Source organism: Centropristis striata, chromosome 11 (genome assembly GCF_030273125.1).
Source record: "Centropristis striata isolate RG_2023a ecotype Rhode Island chromosome 11, C.striata_1.0, whole genome shotgun sequence".
In the NCBI taxonomy this organism is placed as follows: domain Eukaryota; kingdom Metazoa; phylum Chordata; class Actinopteri; order Perciformes; family Serranidae; genus Centropristis; species Centropristis striata.
In genome coordinates this window covers 23,250,779-23,266,308 of record NC_081527.1, presented here as the reverse complement: position 1 = coordinate 23,266,308, position 15,530 = coordinate 23,250,779, and the positions used below count along the sequence as shown (strand labels likewise).

Genomic DNA, 15,530 nt, shown 5'->3' with positions numbered 1-15,530 from the left:
GTGAAAGTTAACCTATATTAATGGTATGATCAAAATGATTTGGGGTCAAAAAGGACCACAGGAGGGTTAACTCCTGGTGGAGCTGATTTTAACAGATTCTGCTCGATTCCTTTCCAAACATCAAAAGTAAAGCTCTCTCTCTCTCTCTCTCTCTCTCTCTCTCTCTCTCTCTCTCTCTCAGATTGACTCCTTTTGAACACGTTCAAAAATCAAACATCAAAAACCACATGAAACCTTAAAAATGGACAAAAGTAGAACAATTAGAATTTTAACATTTTTAGATCGACTCAGTGTATTCCTAGTTAGAACATCTTCTGTCATAAAAAAAAAGTTTCAAATTCCATAATATCATCAAGTCTGTTGTGGAGAAAAACTATGGATTTAATGTTTTCAGGGGCCTTCAAATATAATGAATTTAACTATGAATGATGTTTTCTTGTGGTGCAGGTGCTGGTGCTGAACGCCAGAGGGCAATTTCACTGCGGAGGCGTCCTCATCGATGCGAACTGGGTCCTGACTGCCGCTCACTGCCTCGAGAACAACCACATATTCCGTGTGCGACTGGGTGAGCTGCCACTCTTAGTTTGTCTGAGGACAAAGTAAAAAAATCTACACATCAGCTTTAGATTCAATCTGCATAACATGACTTCAGACCTTCACATGATGTGCAATGCAAGCACCAAAATCCAATGTTGGTGCTCGCTGCTCTGCTTCTATGTGCATATATTTAAATAAGGTAATTTTCAAACTTTTGGTGCAAAATCTGCCTCTTTCTATGCAAATGAGCTTGTTGCAAAAAAGTCTGATTAACAAACAGCAGCACTAACAGCCACACACAGTTAGAGTCAAATGATTAACTCCTGCAGAGAGCTGAGCGCATTTATAAGGACAAATATAAGGTCGACAGATATCTCCGCCAACTTGCTAACTTTCAATATTTCCTGAATATTAAATGGGAATAGTTCAATAAATATAAACAATCCAATAAATGCATAAATAACTAAATCAAGTTCTCATGTGTATTATTTTTTTCTGCAGCTTTGCTTTGAGAATAGTTGTTGTTTTTTTTTGCAAATAAACTAAAAATCCACCGTGGAATTAGAGATTTATAAGCGTGCAGTTATGGGAGGTTACGGTTAGTAAACAGGTCCTTGAGTGTGTGTGTGTGTGTGTGTGTGTGTGTGTGTGTGTGAGTGTTTAACTGCACCATCGCTGCACAATCATTTTTTGATCAAGAGAATCTGAATTTGAATATGAAGCGAACAAACTGCTGATTTGTTGGGAACCATGTCTCCACAATTGTATTTTCTGTCAAACATTCTCAGATTTAGTTGAATTTAAAAAAAAATCTGTTTTGCAAGACACTCGAAAAACATAAAGATGCATAATGCATTCACGCAGAGCTATAAAATAGGTGTCTAAAGTGTTTAAGTACTTGTTATGCAGAATGTTGTATATTCTAAATATATTGTTAGATTATTTGTATCGATGCATTTATGTAAGAAGCGTATCACGAGATACTTTCTCGTGAGCACGAGATATTTCCTCGTGAGCACGAGATGCATATTGTATGCGCGCATGGTGTCTGTAAGAACACCCTCTGCATTTCAGCTTGTTTCTGTATGAAAACGACATTACAGGAGTTAGTTCGGCTATATTTTGACCTCGGGCTTCATTATAAGGACATTGCTGCTTTACTTGAAAAAAAACGACAGTTGTTTTCCCAAGATAACGATATAATTAATTCGAGATCTTGAGAAAACAAAACCATAGTGTAGTCCAGACGCATAGCCAGTAATGTAATGTATTTGTAACCCGGCCCGTGTGGGATGAGCCTCTCCACACCCTGGGACTCTGCGTTGTGTTGTTTATGATGATGGAGGGCGGAGGAGGGACCAGTCGGACACCGGTGGTCGTTATATTGCGGCTCGGACCGTGTCGTGCTTTATTTCTCACAATGGCTAGCAGCTCAACCATAAACAGTACAAGTAAACACTGGCGTGAGACAACATAAAGATTAAAGGCTTGTGTTGTGTCCTTACTGGTTTCCACACTAACTGTGCCGTAGGCTATGATCTGCGCAGTTTCTGTTACGCGTGAGCTGTCCGTGGTACTGAAAAAACAATCGCCCTTAATGTGATAATTATCTGTCTGATGCTGGTCTATGTTATGCTATACGTTAACACTTTATCGAGCCTACTGATTGGGTTCATCTGTAGTTGGCACTTTGTGCAAAAAAATGATTTATTGTGGCGTGCGATAGAGCCGATACGCATGTTTTGTCTTTACTGTTGTATTGTGTACAGCCTTTATAGAGCTCTGTTGGGAGAGCTTGTGTGAAATATTATTTCTGCCTTCGCCACTGGTAGTATTCCCTCTGGGTCCAAAACGGATTGCACTACATACACAAAGTTTCTAGTGACCCGCAATCCTGCTGATCTGCATCTCTCAGTCATCATCTGGTATCCATGGAGACACCCGGTGGCAGAAAGGCAGAAATAATATTTCGGGTGGGCCAGTACAAAAGTGGATGGGCCATCTTTTCCCAGAAAAGGGACTCGTAAAAATGTAGAACTATAAAAATGACAAATATAGACAAACTGGAAAAATAGTGACTTTATTTTGCAACATTATGCATTACAAAGGAAATGACAGCAAAACACTGCCTCTAACACAAGCTCTCCCAACAGAGCTCTATAAAGGCTGTACACAATACAACAGTAAAGACAAAACATGCGTATCGGCTCTATCGCACGGCACAATAAATCATTTTATTGCACAAAGTGCCGACTACAGATGAACCCAATCAGTAGGCTTGATAAAGTGTTAACGTACAGCATAACATAGACCTGCATCAGACAGAAAATTATCACATTAACGGCGATTGTTTTTTCAGTACCACGGACAGCTCACGCGTAACAGAAACTGCGCAGATCATAGCCTACGGCACAGTTAGTGTGGAAACCAGTAAGGACACAACACAAGCCTTTAATCTTTTTGTTGTCTCACGCCAGTGTTTACTTGTACTGTTTATGGTTGAGCTGCCAGCCGTTGTGAGAAATAAAGCACATCACGGTCCGAGCCGCAATATAACGACCACCCGTGTCCGACTGGTCCCTCCTCCGCCCTCCATCATCATAAACAACACAACGCAGAGTCCCAGGGTGTGGAGAGGCTCATCCCACACGGGCCGGGTTACAAATACATTACATTACTGGCTATGCGTCTGGACTACACTATGGTTTTGTTTTCTCAAGATCTCGAATTAATTATATCGTTATCTTGGGAAAACAACTGTCGTTTTTTTTCAAGTAAAGCAGCAATGTCCTTATAATGAAGCCCCAGGTCAAAATATAGCCGAACTAACTCCTGTAATGTCGTTTTCGTACAGAAACAAGCTGAAATGCAGAGGGTGTTCTTACAGATACCATGCGCGCATGCAATATGCATCTCGTGTTCACGGAAAAGTATCTCGTGCTCACGAGAAAAGTATCTCATGCTCACGAGAAACTACCTCGTGCTCACGAGAAAAGTATCTCGTGCTCAAGAGAAAGTATCTCGTGAGCACGAGAAATGTTTCTCGTGCTCACGAGATACCAAAGTTTTTTTTTTATTTTCACCATGTCCCTTTAGGGGCTCCGTACAAATATAATGATAACAACAAAGAGTTTAATTTAAGAGCTGATATCTAGACATTTTCCATGGTTTTCTTGATAATGATTTTGGTTATTATCAATAAAACCATGGAAAATGTCTAGATATCAGCTCTTAAATTAAACTCTTATCAGCTATTTTTGTTGTTATCATCATATTTGTCCAAACAAATGTACCTTTAGTTGTACCAGGCATTCAAATGAACAAGAAATTGAAGAACACAAGGGTGGTCTAATAATTTTTTCCATGACTTTATTCCCGTCCCTTTGTTTCTGTCTGCAGGTGACTACGAGCGTCACAGGAAGGAAGGCACCGAGGTGACCCTGAAGGTGGTCCGGGCCATCAGACACCCCAACTACGAAAGCAGGACAGTGGACAACGACATCGCCCTGATGCGCCTGGAGACCCCCGCCCCCTTCTCCGAATACATCGTCCCCATCTGTCTGCCGGGGCGCCAGCTGGCTGAGCAGGTCCTCCACCTGAATGGCACCCTCACCGTGGTGTCGGGCTGGGGCAGGGACGACAGCGATGCATACAGCTCGGCACTCAACATCATCTCCATCCCCGTGGTGGAGCACAGCATCTGCTCCCGCCAGATGTCCCACAACATCTCGGACAACGTCCTCTGCGCCGGGGTGCTCGGGCAGAGCAAGGACGCCTGCGAGGGGGACAGCGGTGGGCCGATGGTCACCCTGTACCGGGACACGTGGTTCCTAATTGGCCTGGTGTCCTGGGGCGAGGGCTGCGGCAAGGAGGACAAGCTGGGCATCTACACCAAGGTTTCCAACTACAACGAGTGGATCGACAGAGTGAGAAAGGACTGGGACGAAGGTCACCACCAGCCAGGAGCCCCGAGTCCCTGAACCACGAGTCCCTGAACCCCAGAGTCCCTGAACCACGAGTCCCTGAACCCCAGAGTCCCTGAACCACGAGTCCCTGAACCCCAGAGTCCCTGAACCATCGGTCTGGTCTGTTAAACCCACATTAAGGCCTCAGCACCGTAGAGATGTAACACACCTTATAAATAAACCGTTTGTGTCTCAAGACGCCTCACTCTCCTTTTTCACCGTTTCATTTATTCTATGCAGCATTTTCAACTTAATGAAACTGTTTAGGAATCATTGTGATGGTAGAATTACCTGTTTGGGCACACATTTGCTGTCTCCTGGTGGAAAACCAGCCTTACAAGATCTGTACTTGTGTCCCGGCAACGAGAAAACAAAACACTTTACGGCAATTCTACACACACAGACCTCTCTGTTAGCCATAAGAACAAGCTGTTCATGTTCCTCATGGCTGATCACCAAAAAGACCTAAGAAACGGAGTTCGGCAAAGGCAGAGAAAGAGAGCAAGGGACCACACAAGATAAGCTACAGAAAGCAGAGGGATCCAAAACAGATGCTGACCTGCCGAATCTGCTCATGAAGTTCTAAGTACCTCTTCGTTTTCTGCTTATTTCTTATAGTCATGTTTGTAAATGTGTTCAGTCCATCACCATTGTCGACTGCTGTCAGCAAGCTCAAAAGCTCTTTGTTTTGTTTTCTTTGACATCTGAGGTGTTCGTTCACTGTCTGTCTCTTATATTGGAAAGCAGCTCAGTGTTTTGGCTCCACTCAGCGGATATGTCATTTTGTAGTATTTGTATTTTTTTCCACCTATTTTCAGTCTCTTGGCCAATGAAATGCATCAGAATCATGATCAGAATACATGCGGGAGTGTCGCAATGCAACAGACTTTTCCAGAACTTTGAAATCATGGAGGAAGACGACTATATCGGAGGAGCTCAGCAGTAAGTGACGGAAGCGATCTAGATGAATATAGCGCCGATGATTTTATTGCTGATCCGGACTTTGAACCCTCGGAACCAATCAACCGGCATTTATGGATGAGGAATATGTTTTTAGATGACATATTTTCACCGAAGAACAGACAGATTTGTGGCCATCTGGAGTAAATAATAATATTATTAATACTATATTAATATTAATAATAATAATAATAATTGATTGTGATGATGATATAAGAAATCATGACTGTTTATGTTTTATATTACTTTATGCGTTGTTGAGTACCCTGAAAAGTGCAATATATAAAATATTATTATTATTTATTATTATTATTATGATAATTCTTTTTTTTATTACAGTAGGGTAATGACAACTATGTCTATTTCTTCCAATGGTCAGATCATGTTTGCATCTTGCTAATGGGCATGTATTAGTATTATGCATAGGATTTTTTATTCAGTCAAATGTAACATTTGCTGAGTTTGTTGATTTTTAAAAAAAACTTTATTGAAGGTTTGGACAAATAAACTCAACTTCTCATGAAAGCCACGGGTATTATCTCTCAAATACTTTTTGAATTTCATTTCTATCTGCTACAGAGGCTGAAAAATCTTCTGTTGAATTTCCAGAAAAACTTCAGGTTTTAGGGGGTTCTTTCAAAATCGCCCAGAGGTTTTACAGGCATTTTTTTCCAGGCGCTTTAGGCCTTAATGGGTTAAGTGAACATAAATACTGTAAAACAACGGGAGTACCTTTCTTTTTTAAATTAAAGCTGCATAAAGTGCACATTTAAATAAAAAATATATTGAATAAAAAAAAACTATGAAATTAAATAGGCCAATCTTTCATCTTTCTTTCTTTCAATCTTTCTTTTTTCTTTCTTTCACTCTCTTTCCTCCTCTTTCTTTCTTATAATTTCAAATATTTTTGTGTTTTGTGTTCCAGCGCCGGACCAATCAGGAGTTAGTTCCAGCTGTCAATCAACCTTTTATCTATATCTCATGCTGCAGCCGCCCACCAGGGGGCGTTGCAGGTGATCACAGAACACACAGAGCCGAACCATCAACACATGACTTTATTGTTTTTCATTTTTTAGACATTAATACAGCAGCAGAGTGTTAAAGGGACGCAGCGTCGTGTGCTAACGTTTAAGGTGTTTTTTATTTATTTATGATGATAGAACAGCTGCTGCACATGAGTCTCATCACTCTAACATCACTAACACACTTATGAGGTCTGACATTGTTTACAGGGACACCAGGTCTCGTTTCAATTATTGCTCTTAATTCAGCACCAACACAACACAGAGAAAACACTCCTGAGATCCACAGAAACACGTTCAGCAAAATCAAGTCCATTTACTGAGACGAATATTAAGGATCAACCAATAAAACTTATTTTAAACAGAAGGCCAGAGGGTTTAACTGATGTTTTACTTCACTTTTAGTAGTAATTCCACATTTTTTTTATTATTTTACAATAATTGTTTAATTGCTGTTAACTGACGGTGAGCAGCTGATTATTGGTCGATCCTTAATAAATATTTTCTGTTACAAACTTGAACTGAATCATTATTATTCACAGTATTTATAGAGACAAAAAAATAATAATTAACCATCAGTGGCTTTAATTATTCCCCAGAGCTGTTTGAACACATTTTAATTAAAATAAACTTTACAATAATGTTTCTCAGCCGTTTTAAACCTGAGCTGAAGTCGTAATTTTGTCCACCACAGTTTCAGACATTTAACGACTTGTTAGAGATAATTATGAGTTATATTTAGCCTCTAAAGTGACACATTACAAGCGTTAAACACAGAAACATCATCTGAGACTAACTGAAGGCTTAATGGTTCCACAGTTTATAAAAGTTGTTTGTGCTGTCGGTTGTTTCACAGTTAATCACCTGCTGACAGGTGTGTTCACTTATTTAATCTGCTCCGGTCTGCTTTCAGAAGTGATGGCCACACGGTGAAAATGTTTTATTTAAATCAATTTAAAAAACTAGTTTGCTTTAAGCTGAAACAGGATTAACAACTGGAGGCTGTTTAGGTGAATATTGATGAGAAAATCAACCTGAAAGTAGTTTGAAGAGAAATCAGGGAGTCGTGTCGGTTTTCCTCCAGCTGAGGACGATTTGAAAAAGCTGAGATTGAAACAGAAACCTGCAGAGAAACACGATCTGTCTGAGGTGAGTTCAGCTGTTTTATTCAAATCTCAGACGTAAATATTCAGCCTTTTCTGCACCACATTTTTTAAGGTATTTTCAGGACATTATATTTTTATTTATTGATTTATTTTTAAATGTTTAAATGTTTGTAAATGTTTTGGGTCTTTAATTTGTTTTTTAGGTTATTATTTTTTTTAAATGGGGGGGGGGGGTCTTTACCTGATTTACACATTTTTAAAATATTTTCTTTAAGGGTTTGGAGTTTTTTTATTTATGTATTTCAAAAGGATTTTTAGATCACATTTCGGGGATCTTTAATTGATTTATAGATTTTAATAGATTTTTAGGTCATTCATTTTTCTCTTTTTTTTTAAAGGTTTTAGATCTTTAATTTACTTATTATATATATTTTTGGAGTGTGTAAAGGATCTGAATACTTCATGAGTCGAAGTGGAGTTTGATATTAAACTGAAATCTTAAAGAGAGTCAGACTTTTAAATGTACCAATGTGAAATATCGAATATGAAGCTGCAGGTTTCAGTTTCTTTGTGGAGACTTTTGATGCTTCAGATTAGATACATTTTTCATTTTTTTTTCTCCGTTATCAGCTGTTTGCATTATTTCTGTGGAAATGTCTCTATCTAGAGGTGGAAGGTGGAACTGCAGCCACAGCAGAGAACCGGAGAGATAAACTCAAGTCAATTCTGACACTGTTTTTTTTTTTGTGAGAGAAAATAGTGGGAGAAAATAAATATTATTTTTAAATTATTATATTATAAAAAAATTATATTAATAATAATTGTAATGACCATGAAAAATAAATATTTTAATGTTTAGAATTGTTAAAATATGTAAACAAACAAAAAAAACTGCTGCTTTTGTGTGTTAAAAGTAATAAAGTGAAAAAAGAAAATAAAAAATAGGCTAATGATAATAAGAGTAATCACAATATCAATAATTATAATAGTAATTCAATTTACATTTAAAAAATGTATCTAATGAACTAAAAAAATGCTGTTTTTTCTGTGTTTAAAAAAATAATAAAATAATAGCAATAATAGCAATTAAAATAAAATAAATATTTTAAAGTAAATAACTTTGTTCAAACATTTAAACAAACAAGCAAATCAACTTAAAATCCCGCTGCTTTATTTCCTGTGTAAAAAGTTTTTTAAAAAAGTGGGTGAAAATAGAAAAAAATATAATAATATCACTAATAGTAATGAAAATTTACAAAATAAACAAATGATTTAATGTACAGAAATGTGTTTAAATATGTAAACAAGCTAATTTACTAAAAGAAAAAGATGATAATCCTGTTTTGTCTGAGTTATTTCGGCCTTCAGTTACTAACTACTGTTGAAAAATGAAGCTATAATTGATCCGATTTGAAAATTCGGCAATTTTCTATCGGACCTCATTTCTTCTTTTCATCTGTGGAGTAAAATGTGTTAAACTATTATATATTTCTGTCCCACGGAGGCCTTCAACAGAAGAGAAAAACCCTGTTTTACTAAAGAATCAACTACTGATTATTCATTATCTTCTCTATTAAATATCAGACTTTTATATTTTTTAATCTAATTTTATTTCTATATAAATATTTTAAGTTTCAGCATTTTATAACTTAAGAACAAATAAATATGTAATATTGTCTCCCACTTATATGTAAATTCATTATAATCTCTAATTTACTCTTTTTATTCTACCATATTTAATTTAATCTGCTCTAAAGTTTTTGCTGACGTTTGCAAAGCAGCTGCTGCAGCACTGAAACTACAATCTCTGAAATATAATGTTTGAAATATTCTTAAACTGACTGATTGAACTTCAGACAGACATCTGGCTGTCAGTCTCTCTGTCCTCGTCTGTTCTTCAGCTCCTGCTCATATCTCTGCAGCTGCGACAGGAAGCCGGGGTTCGGATCGATCTGGTGTCGAGCCGTCTTCACTCTCTGAGAACAAACATAATCCGACTCATTGAATGTGTTTTAATGAACGTTATTTTTGGATTGTAACAGCAGTAACACAACACAAGGGTTTCATGTTTTAGGACAGAAGGATGCACATCTGGGATCATGCTTTTTTGGTTTATTTTAGTGATTAACAATCTGAACCCCATCAGTCCAAAAGTATGTCTTCTTTAAAAGATCACTAAAACGTATTGTTGGAGTTTGAACTTTCCAACGGTCCTTGAACGGATCATCAGTTCTGTTATAAAAAGTGAGCAAAACTTGTGTTAAAATGTTGATATTTGTGTCAGAATCTCTTTATTCTACATGTGTCATTTAAAATAAAGCGTTTGCACTAACCAGATCCTGTTAAAAACATTAAATTCTGCTCCTCAGAGACACTGTGAAGACATGATTGATTCTGCTGAGACCAACGGTCACGTGACAAATATTCACTGAAAATCTGTTTACACAGAGCAGAGAGGAGAGGACAGGAGAGGCTGTTTACACAGAGCAGAGAGGAGAGGACAGGACAGGCTGGAAACATGACAATACTTACGATTTCTGTCATTCTCACTGTGTTATTCTGCACTAAGACATGTTTGAGTTGTTCTGATTGTGCTGATTCCATAGAGCTGCAGGATTTATAGATTTATAGAGATTTATATGTTGCAGTGAAATACAAGGAAACAAACTGAAACATGAGCAGTTAAACAGGAGCAGAGATATATAGGTAAAGAAAGTTTATAAAGCCCTTAAATAACTGGGATTTTTAAAAAAGCCATTTAAAAGGTTAACTGAATGAATAATATCAACGTTCGGCTTGTCTGTCAGCAGCTCAAAGGCACCTTTACATCGGACACCCTGACTTCAGTTTCTGCTCACGCTGCGTTCTGCTGCAGCTTCATGGGGACAGAAGCTGCCAAAAATAAATAAATGATGTAATAAACAAATTACTTGATCATTAAATCTGCCAAAAAGCATAAAAAATACATGAATGCATGAATTAATTAGCTTCTTCATGTATTCACCTTTATTATAATCTTCCTATTTAATGTTCCCTTTTATTATTTTTTATTATTTACATGTATTCATTAAGTCTGAAATGTATTTATTTGTGCATTTATTCATTATATTTATTATATGCATTTATTATTATTTAATTATAGAGTGTTAAGGGACCTTGTTTTTCTTTTCTTTTTTTTAAAGAAAAATGTTCATGCCTTATTCCCAAACAAGAGCATATTTAACCTGATCTAAGAAATAAAATAAATAATACAAAAGTGAAGAAATAAAGAAGCAAATCAAACAGAAATATCAAAAACAAATAACTTGATCATTAAATCTGCCAAAAAAGCATAATAAATACATATTTACATGAATTATTAGCTTCTTTATGTATTTACCTTCATAATTATTTCTCTTTTTACTTTCCTATTTAACGATTTTATTTTTTATTAACTTTTTACCCCAAAGTTATTTATTCAGTTTTTTATTATTATTATTATTATTATTTTAAAAAATGTATAACTTTTCTTGATTCAAAGTGTTATCGGGCCTTTTTTTCTTTTTTGGTTATTCCCAAACCACAGCTGATTTAGCCTGATCTAAAAAAACAACAACAACTGAACATTTACAAAAAAGATAAAGTGAAGAAATATAAAGAAGCAAATCAAACACAAATATCAGTGTAGAGTTCCGAAGTGTACAGGGCTTTTAAAGTCACTCTTTTCTGCTGACAAAAACTCATGAACGAAATACTCTTTGAGGCTGAGCAACACATTCTGTATATTTACTTTTCACACCCGCGAATTCTGAAAAAATAACAATGTCGCCTCTCTCTGCAGTCACACCTGCGCCTCACTCTCACATCAGTTTAGTTGTATGTTCATTTTTTACTGGAGTTAGTTTGTCCCAAACATAGATTGGAAAAAAGTCTGGTCCCTACCCCAAAAGTTTATTTTAACTAATAAATCTAAGGGAGTGTCATTGAAACTGCTACATAGATTTTACCCCACGAAAGTGCTGTTACATAAGTTTAAAGTTGACATTGAGGTGGAATGTGGTTTTTGTGATCTGCACCTTGAAACTATCTCAAATTTATTTTGGTCTTGTGAATTCACATACAAACTCTGGAAGGACATTACCTCGTTTGTTAACACCAATATTTTCACTGGTTTTACTTTGCATTATAATGATGTCATATTTGGCTGTTTTGATCACAAAAAGAAGGATGATGATGCATATTTTTTTATAAATTTAATTTTTCTTTTTGCCAAAGTTTTCAAGTAAAAGATCAAATTTCTTTCTCTTGAAGTCAGAGTTTGAACAGTATATCTCAACTCTCTCCTGTCTACAACACAAAAAAGCTGTGAATACTGCCAACATATGCACTGCGTTTAATGTCTTTAACATGTAATCTTGCGTCTGTTTATTTTAATATTTATTTATTAGTTTTTGTTTCATTCTTTTCCATTAATTATTCTTCTATTTTATTTTTTAAATATTATTTAATTATTTTCTATGTTTTGCATTGCTTATCATCTTCTTTGTAACTGTGCATTGTATTGCTGTTTGATATAAATAATAAAATAATAAAAATAATAAAAAGTTAAGTTGTATGTTGTCATTTATTACGGCCATGGACGGGGCAATCGCACCGAGCACTGGTCCCATACAGCAATAGCTGTAGGGACCAGTGTAAGCGCGCACACTCCTCCAGCGCGCACACTCCTCACACATGTTTCTCACACACACACACACACACACACACACACACACACACACACACACACACACACTTTGAGGTTAAAGGGCATAGTTTGAAATCTCTGAAGAATCTCATCATAGTGTACACACACCGGCAGTAGCCCCCGTGGCCCTTTCAGAATTCCCCAGAGGAAATTTTCTAGTTTGATATCTTGCAGTGAAATGTTGCCGCTGCTCGTCGGGGTTCAGAGGGTTAAACACGGTGAGAATGAATCTGACTCACCTGCAACGCGTCGGTCAGCGTCAGCCTGCGGTGTTTCATCAGGTAGGCGATGCACACGGTGGCCGAGCGGCTGCGTCCGTTCTTGCAGTAAACGACGCTGCGGCCGCCGCGGTTCGCCTCTTTCTGGATGGCGTCAGCGCAGCGGTCGAAGTGGGCGTACAGGTTCTCGGCGGGGTCGTCGTAGACAGGGATCTGCAGCTTGGTGATGGCGGCGGACGGGAACGGCTGCTGTTTCGACACGTTGATGCAGAGCGTCACCGCCTCCTGCTGGAGGAGCTCGTCGCTGCAGGCGGAGCGCGCGTTACTGATGAACAGAGCGCTGGTGACTTTACACAGCTGCAGCATCCTGCAGAGCCGAGCCTCACAGGCTTCCTTACTGCAGCGCTGATGTTCACAGGTAAGCACACCTGGTCAGAGAGAGTCGAGAGTGGGTTTACCTTCACCCTCTGAACCCCAACGAGCTGTTACTTTTTACATTCTGTTCTCTGTGTCGCTGTATTTCACTGCAATATATAAAATCATAAAATCAAATAAAGTCCTGCAGCTCTATGGAATCAGCACAATCAGAACAACTCAAACATGTCTTTGTGCAGAATAACACGGTTAGAATGACAGAAATAAAAAAGAACATTTATGATAATTAATTGGAATAAAACAGAATTTATATATCAACACTTCCAAGTGTTCCACAAGTGTCCTGAATGCAGTAAAACCAGTTTTCGCCACATATTGTACATATTGAAGTATTGTCATGTTTCCAGCCTCTCCTGTCCTCTCCTCTCTGCTCTGTGTAAACAGACTCTCCTGTCCTCTCCTCTCTGCTCTGTGTAAACAGATTTTCAGTGAATATTTGTCACGTGACCGTTGGTCTCAGCAGAATCAATCATGTCTTCACAGTGTCTTTGAGGAGCAGAATTTAATGTTTTTAACAGGATCTGGTTAGTGCAAATGCTTTATTTTAAATGACACATGTAGAATAAAGTATATCATTTTGTTTGTTTTGAAGATGCAACTTTTCCAATCTCATGAATCCGGTAGACATAAAATATTAAAATTTAAACAGTAATAACTCGTACATGAGACAAATTAAAACTAACAAATTATATAAACATTAAAACTAATATTATTGATGCGTAGAACACTTAAATGTTTGCAGCAGTGCATGTCAGTAACTTTCCTATCTTAGTGTATTTAATTATTTATTTTATCGTTATTGTAAATATTGTTTTAGCCCCAAGATACAAAATAAAATGACATAGTATATCAAATAAAACAAAGACAAAATTGCTTAGAACAAAATATAACATTACATGGCATAATATAATAAATAAAACACCAAATAAAATGCAATATTATATAAAATCAAACAAAAATCACAAAATAATATAAATGACTAACACAACAGCTGCCAAAATAATAAATTAAAAAAATAATTAAAGACTCAATTAATTTATGTACCATTTAATGTTTAGGAAATGATATCAATCACATAATTATTTTTTTCAATAATGGAAAAATATTACTTCAAATAAAATCCAATGACATTACACGGAATAATTCCAGTACAGCGGTTTATCAGATATATTGATTAGTTTTCATGCTGGTTGATAAAAAGGTGAATTCAGTTTAGGTCATTAGAGAAAAACAATGAAGATAATATAATATAAATGTTGTCAGACAGCAGCAGCGGTCAGTGAACGCCTCACACAAGGACAGCGGACTCACCTGCAGCTGATGCGGTTGTTCGGTCCTGCAGGCTGGAGGCGGATCAGGGGGATCCGGTCCGTTCAGGACGTCCAGGTCCGTTCAAGTCCGTTCAGGTCTCCTCTTGACCCCCAACTGCTCCGATCAGCAGCCGCGCGCTATATTTACCTCCCGGACTGTGACCGCTGCTCTCTGGGTCCTAAAGCCGGTCCGACTCAGGACTCACACAGTGAAACTAGTTTATAGGTATTAAATTCTCACTTTCTAATAACTTAGACTTAAATAGAGTGCACGGAAAAAAAAGAAAAGAAAAATCTAAATGAATGGATTAATTGATGTCATTAAATGTACCAAAATAAGTATAATTATTACTTGAAAAATAGAATAATAAAAATAAAACACAAATAATAACTTATAATAATAAAACATCACATGGCATACTGTAACATAAAAAATACACAAATAGAATGCCGTAATATTACATAAAATCAAACAAAATCACATTAAATTAAATACAACACGATTTATAACATAACTACTGCCAAAAAAAGATTTAAAAAAAAAAGATAAAGGACTCGATAAATTGACGTGATATTACATGTACACTTTTTTTTTTAAATAGCTGAAAATAAAACATAACATTACATGGTAAAATATCATTAAAATAAATTAAAACAAAAGTACTTAATTACAAAATATACCATTACATGGTATAATATAATACTAAATACAAAAAAGCTAACATAAGTATGTTTTAAAAAATTGGAGCAAAATTACAAATACAATAACATTACATTACAAAATATAATACTGAATAAAAATAAATAATATAGTAAATACAGTACTATATATTTTTTAGAATGGTATAAAACAAAATTTCAAAAGATAAAAAACAAAGTAACCTTAAAAACTAAATTACTATACATGATAGTATTATATATATATATGAATTAAAATAACTTAAATAAAACTAAATTACAAGAGATATTATATAACTTAAAACAAAATTACAAGAACATTCAATACAATAAAAAATGTGAATGTTACACAGAACAAAACAAAATAACTGATTAAATTACACAGTATTATATAATTGATAAATCTATATGATCATAGAAATGTATTTAAAATTGTCCTCTTTCCCAAACTTTTGCAAGAATTTTATATATATATATATATATATATATATATATATATTTAAGTTGAATAAACTATAACAGGATTTTTTTAAATGTATTCCAGTATTAAAAAAATCAACTTTGATCCATCAT

At 36.0% G+C, this 15,530-nt stretch overlaps 2 protein-coding genes and 1 long non-coding RNA gene across 3 annotated transcripts in view; 2 read left to right on the top strand and 1 right to left on the bottom strand.

Annotated features, from left to right (window-relative positions):
• The window catches only part of proca (protein C (inactivator of coagulation factors Va and VIIIa), a), a 13,726-nt gene extending 9,093 nt beyond the window's left edge, over nt 1-4,633 (top strand). Inside the window, exons 9-10 of the mRNA XM_059345154.1 lie at nt 448-565; nt 3,937-4,633. Of these exons, the coding sequence (XP_059201137.1) occupies nt 448-565; nt 3,937-4,517 (699 nt within the window). The 3' untranslated portion in view covers nt 4,518-4,633. The remainder of the gene's footprint in view (nt 1-447; nt 566-3,936) is intronic.
• Nucleotides 4,634-7,375: 2,742 nt separating this feature from the next.
• Nucleotides 7,376-9,955, top strand: LOC131979781 (uncharacterized). The gene is made up of 2 exons (XR_009395135.1): nt 7,376-7,633; nt 9,447-9,955. It is a non-coding gene; the product is annotated as an uncharacterized LOC131979781 (long non-coding RNA).
• dusp28 (dual specificity phosphatase 28) lies at nt 9,259-14,546 on the bottom strand. Its single transcript, XM_059343796.1, has 3 exons — nt 14,281-14,546; nt 12,556-12,962; nt 9,259-9,566 (listed from the first exon to the last, which is right to left on the bottom strand). The coding sequence occupies exons 2-3, from the start codon at nt 12,898-12,900 to the stop codon at nt 9,462-9,464; spliced, it is 450 nt and encodes a 149-aa protein (XP_059199779.1). The 5' UTR covers nt 12,901-12,962; nt 14,281-14,546; the 3' UTR covers nt 9,259-9,461.
• Between the last annotated feature and the right edge of the window lie 984 nt (nt 14,547-15,530).

What these genes read in the sequence shown, in the direction of transcription:
- dusp28 (XM_059343796.1), bottom strand. Translation starts at nt 12,900, where the DNA reads ATGCTGCAGCTGTGTAAAGTCACCAGCGCTCTGTTCATCAGTAACGCG. An exon ending in CGCTGACCGACGCGTTGCAG is followed by an intron (nt 9,567 to 12,555) that starts GTGAGTCAGATT and finishes GTTTGTTCTCAG; the next exon opens with AGAGTGAAGACGGCTCGACA.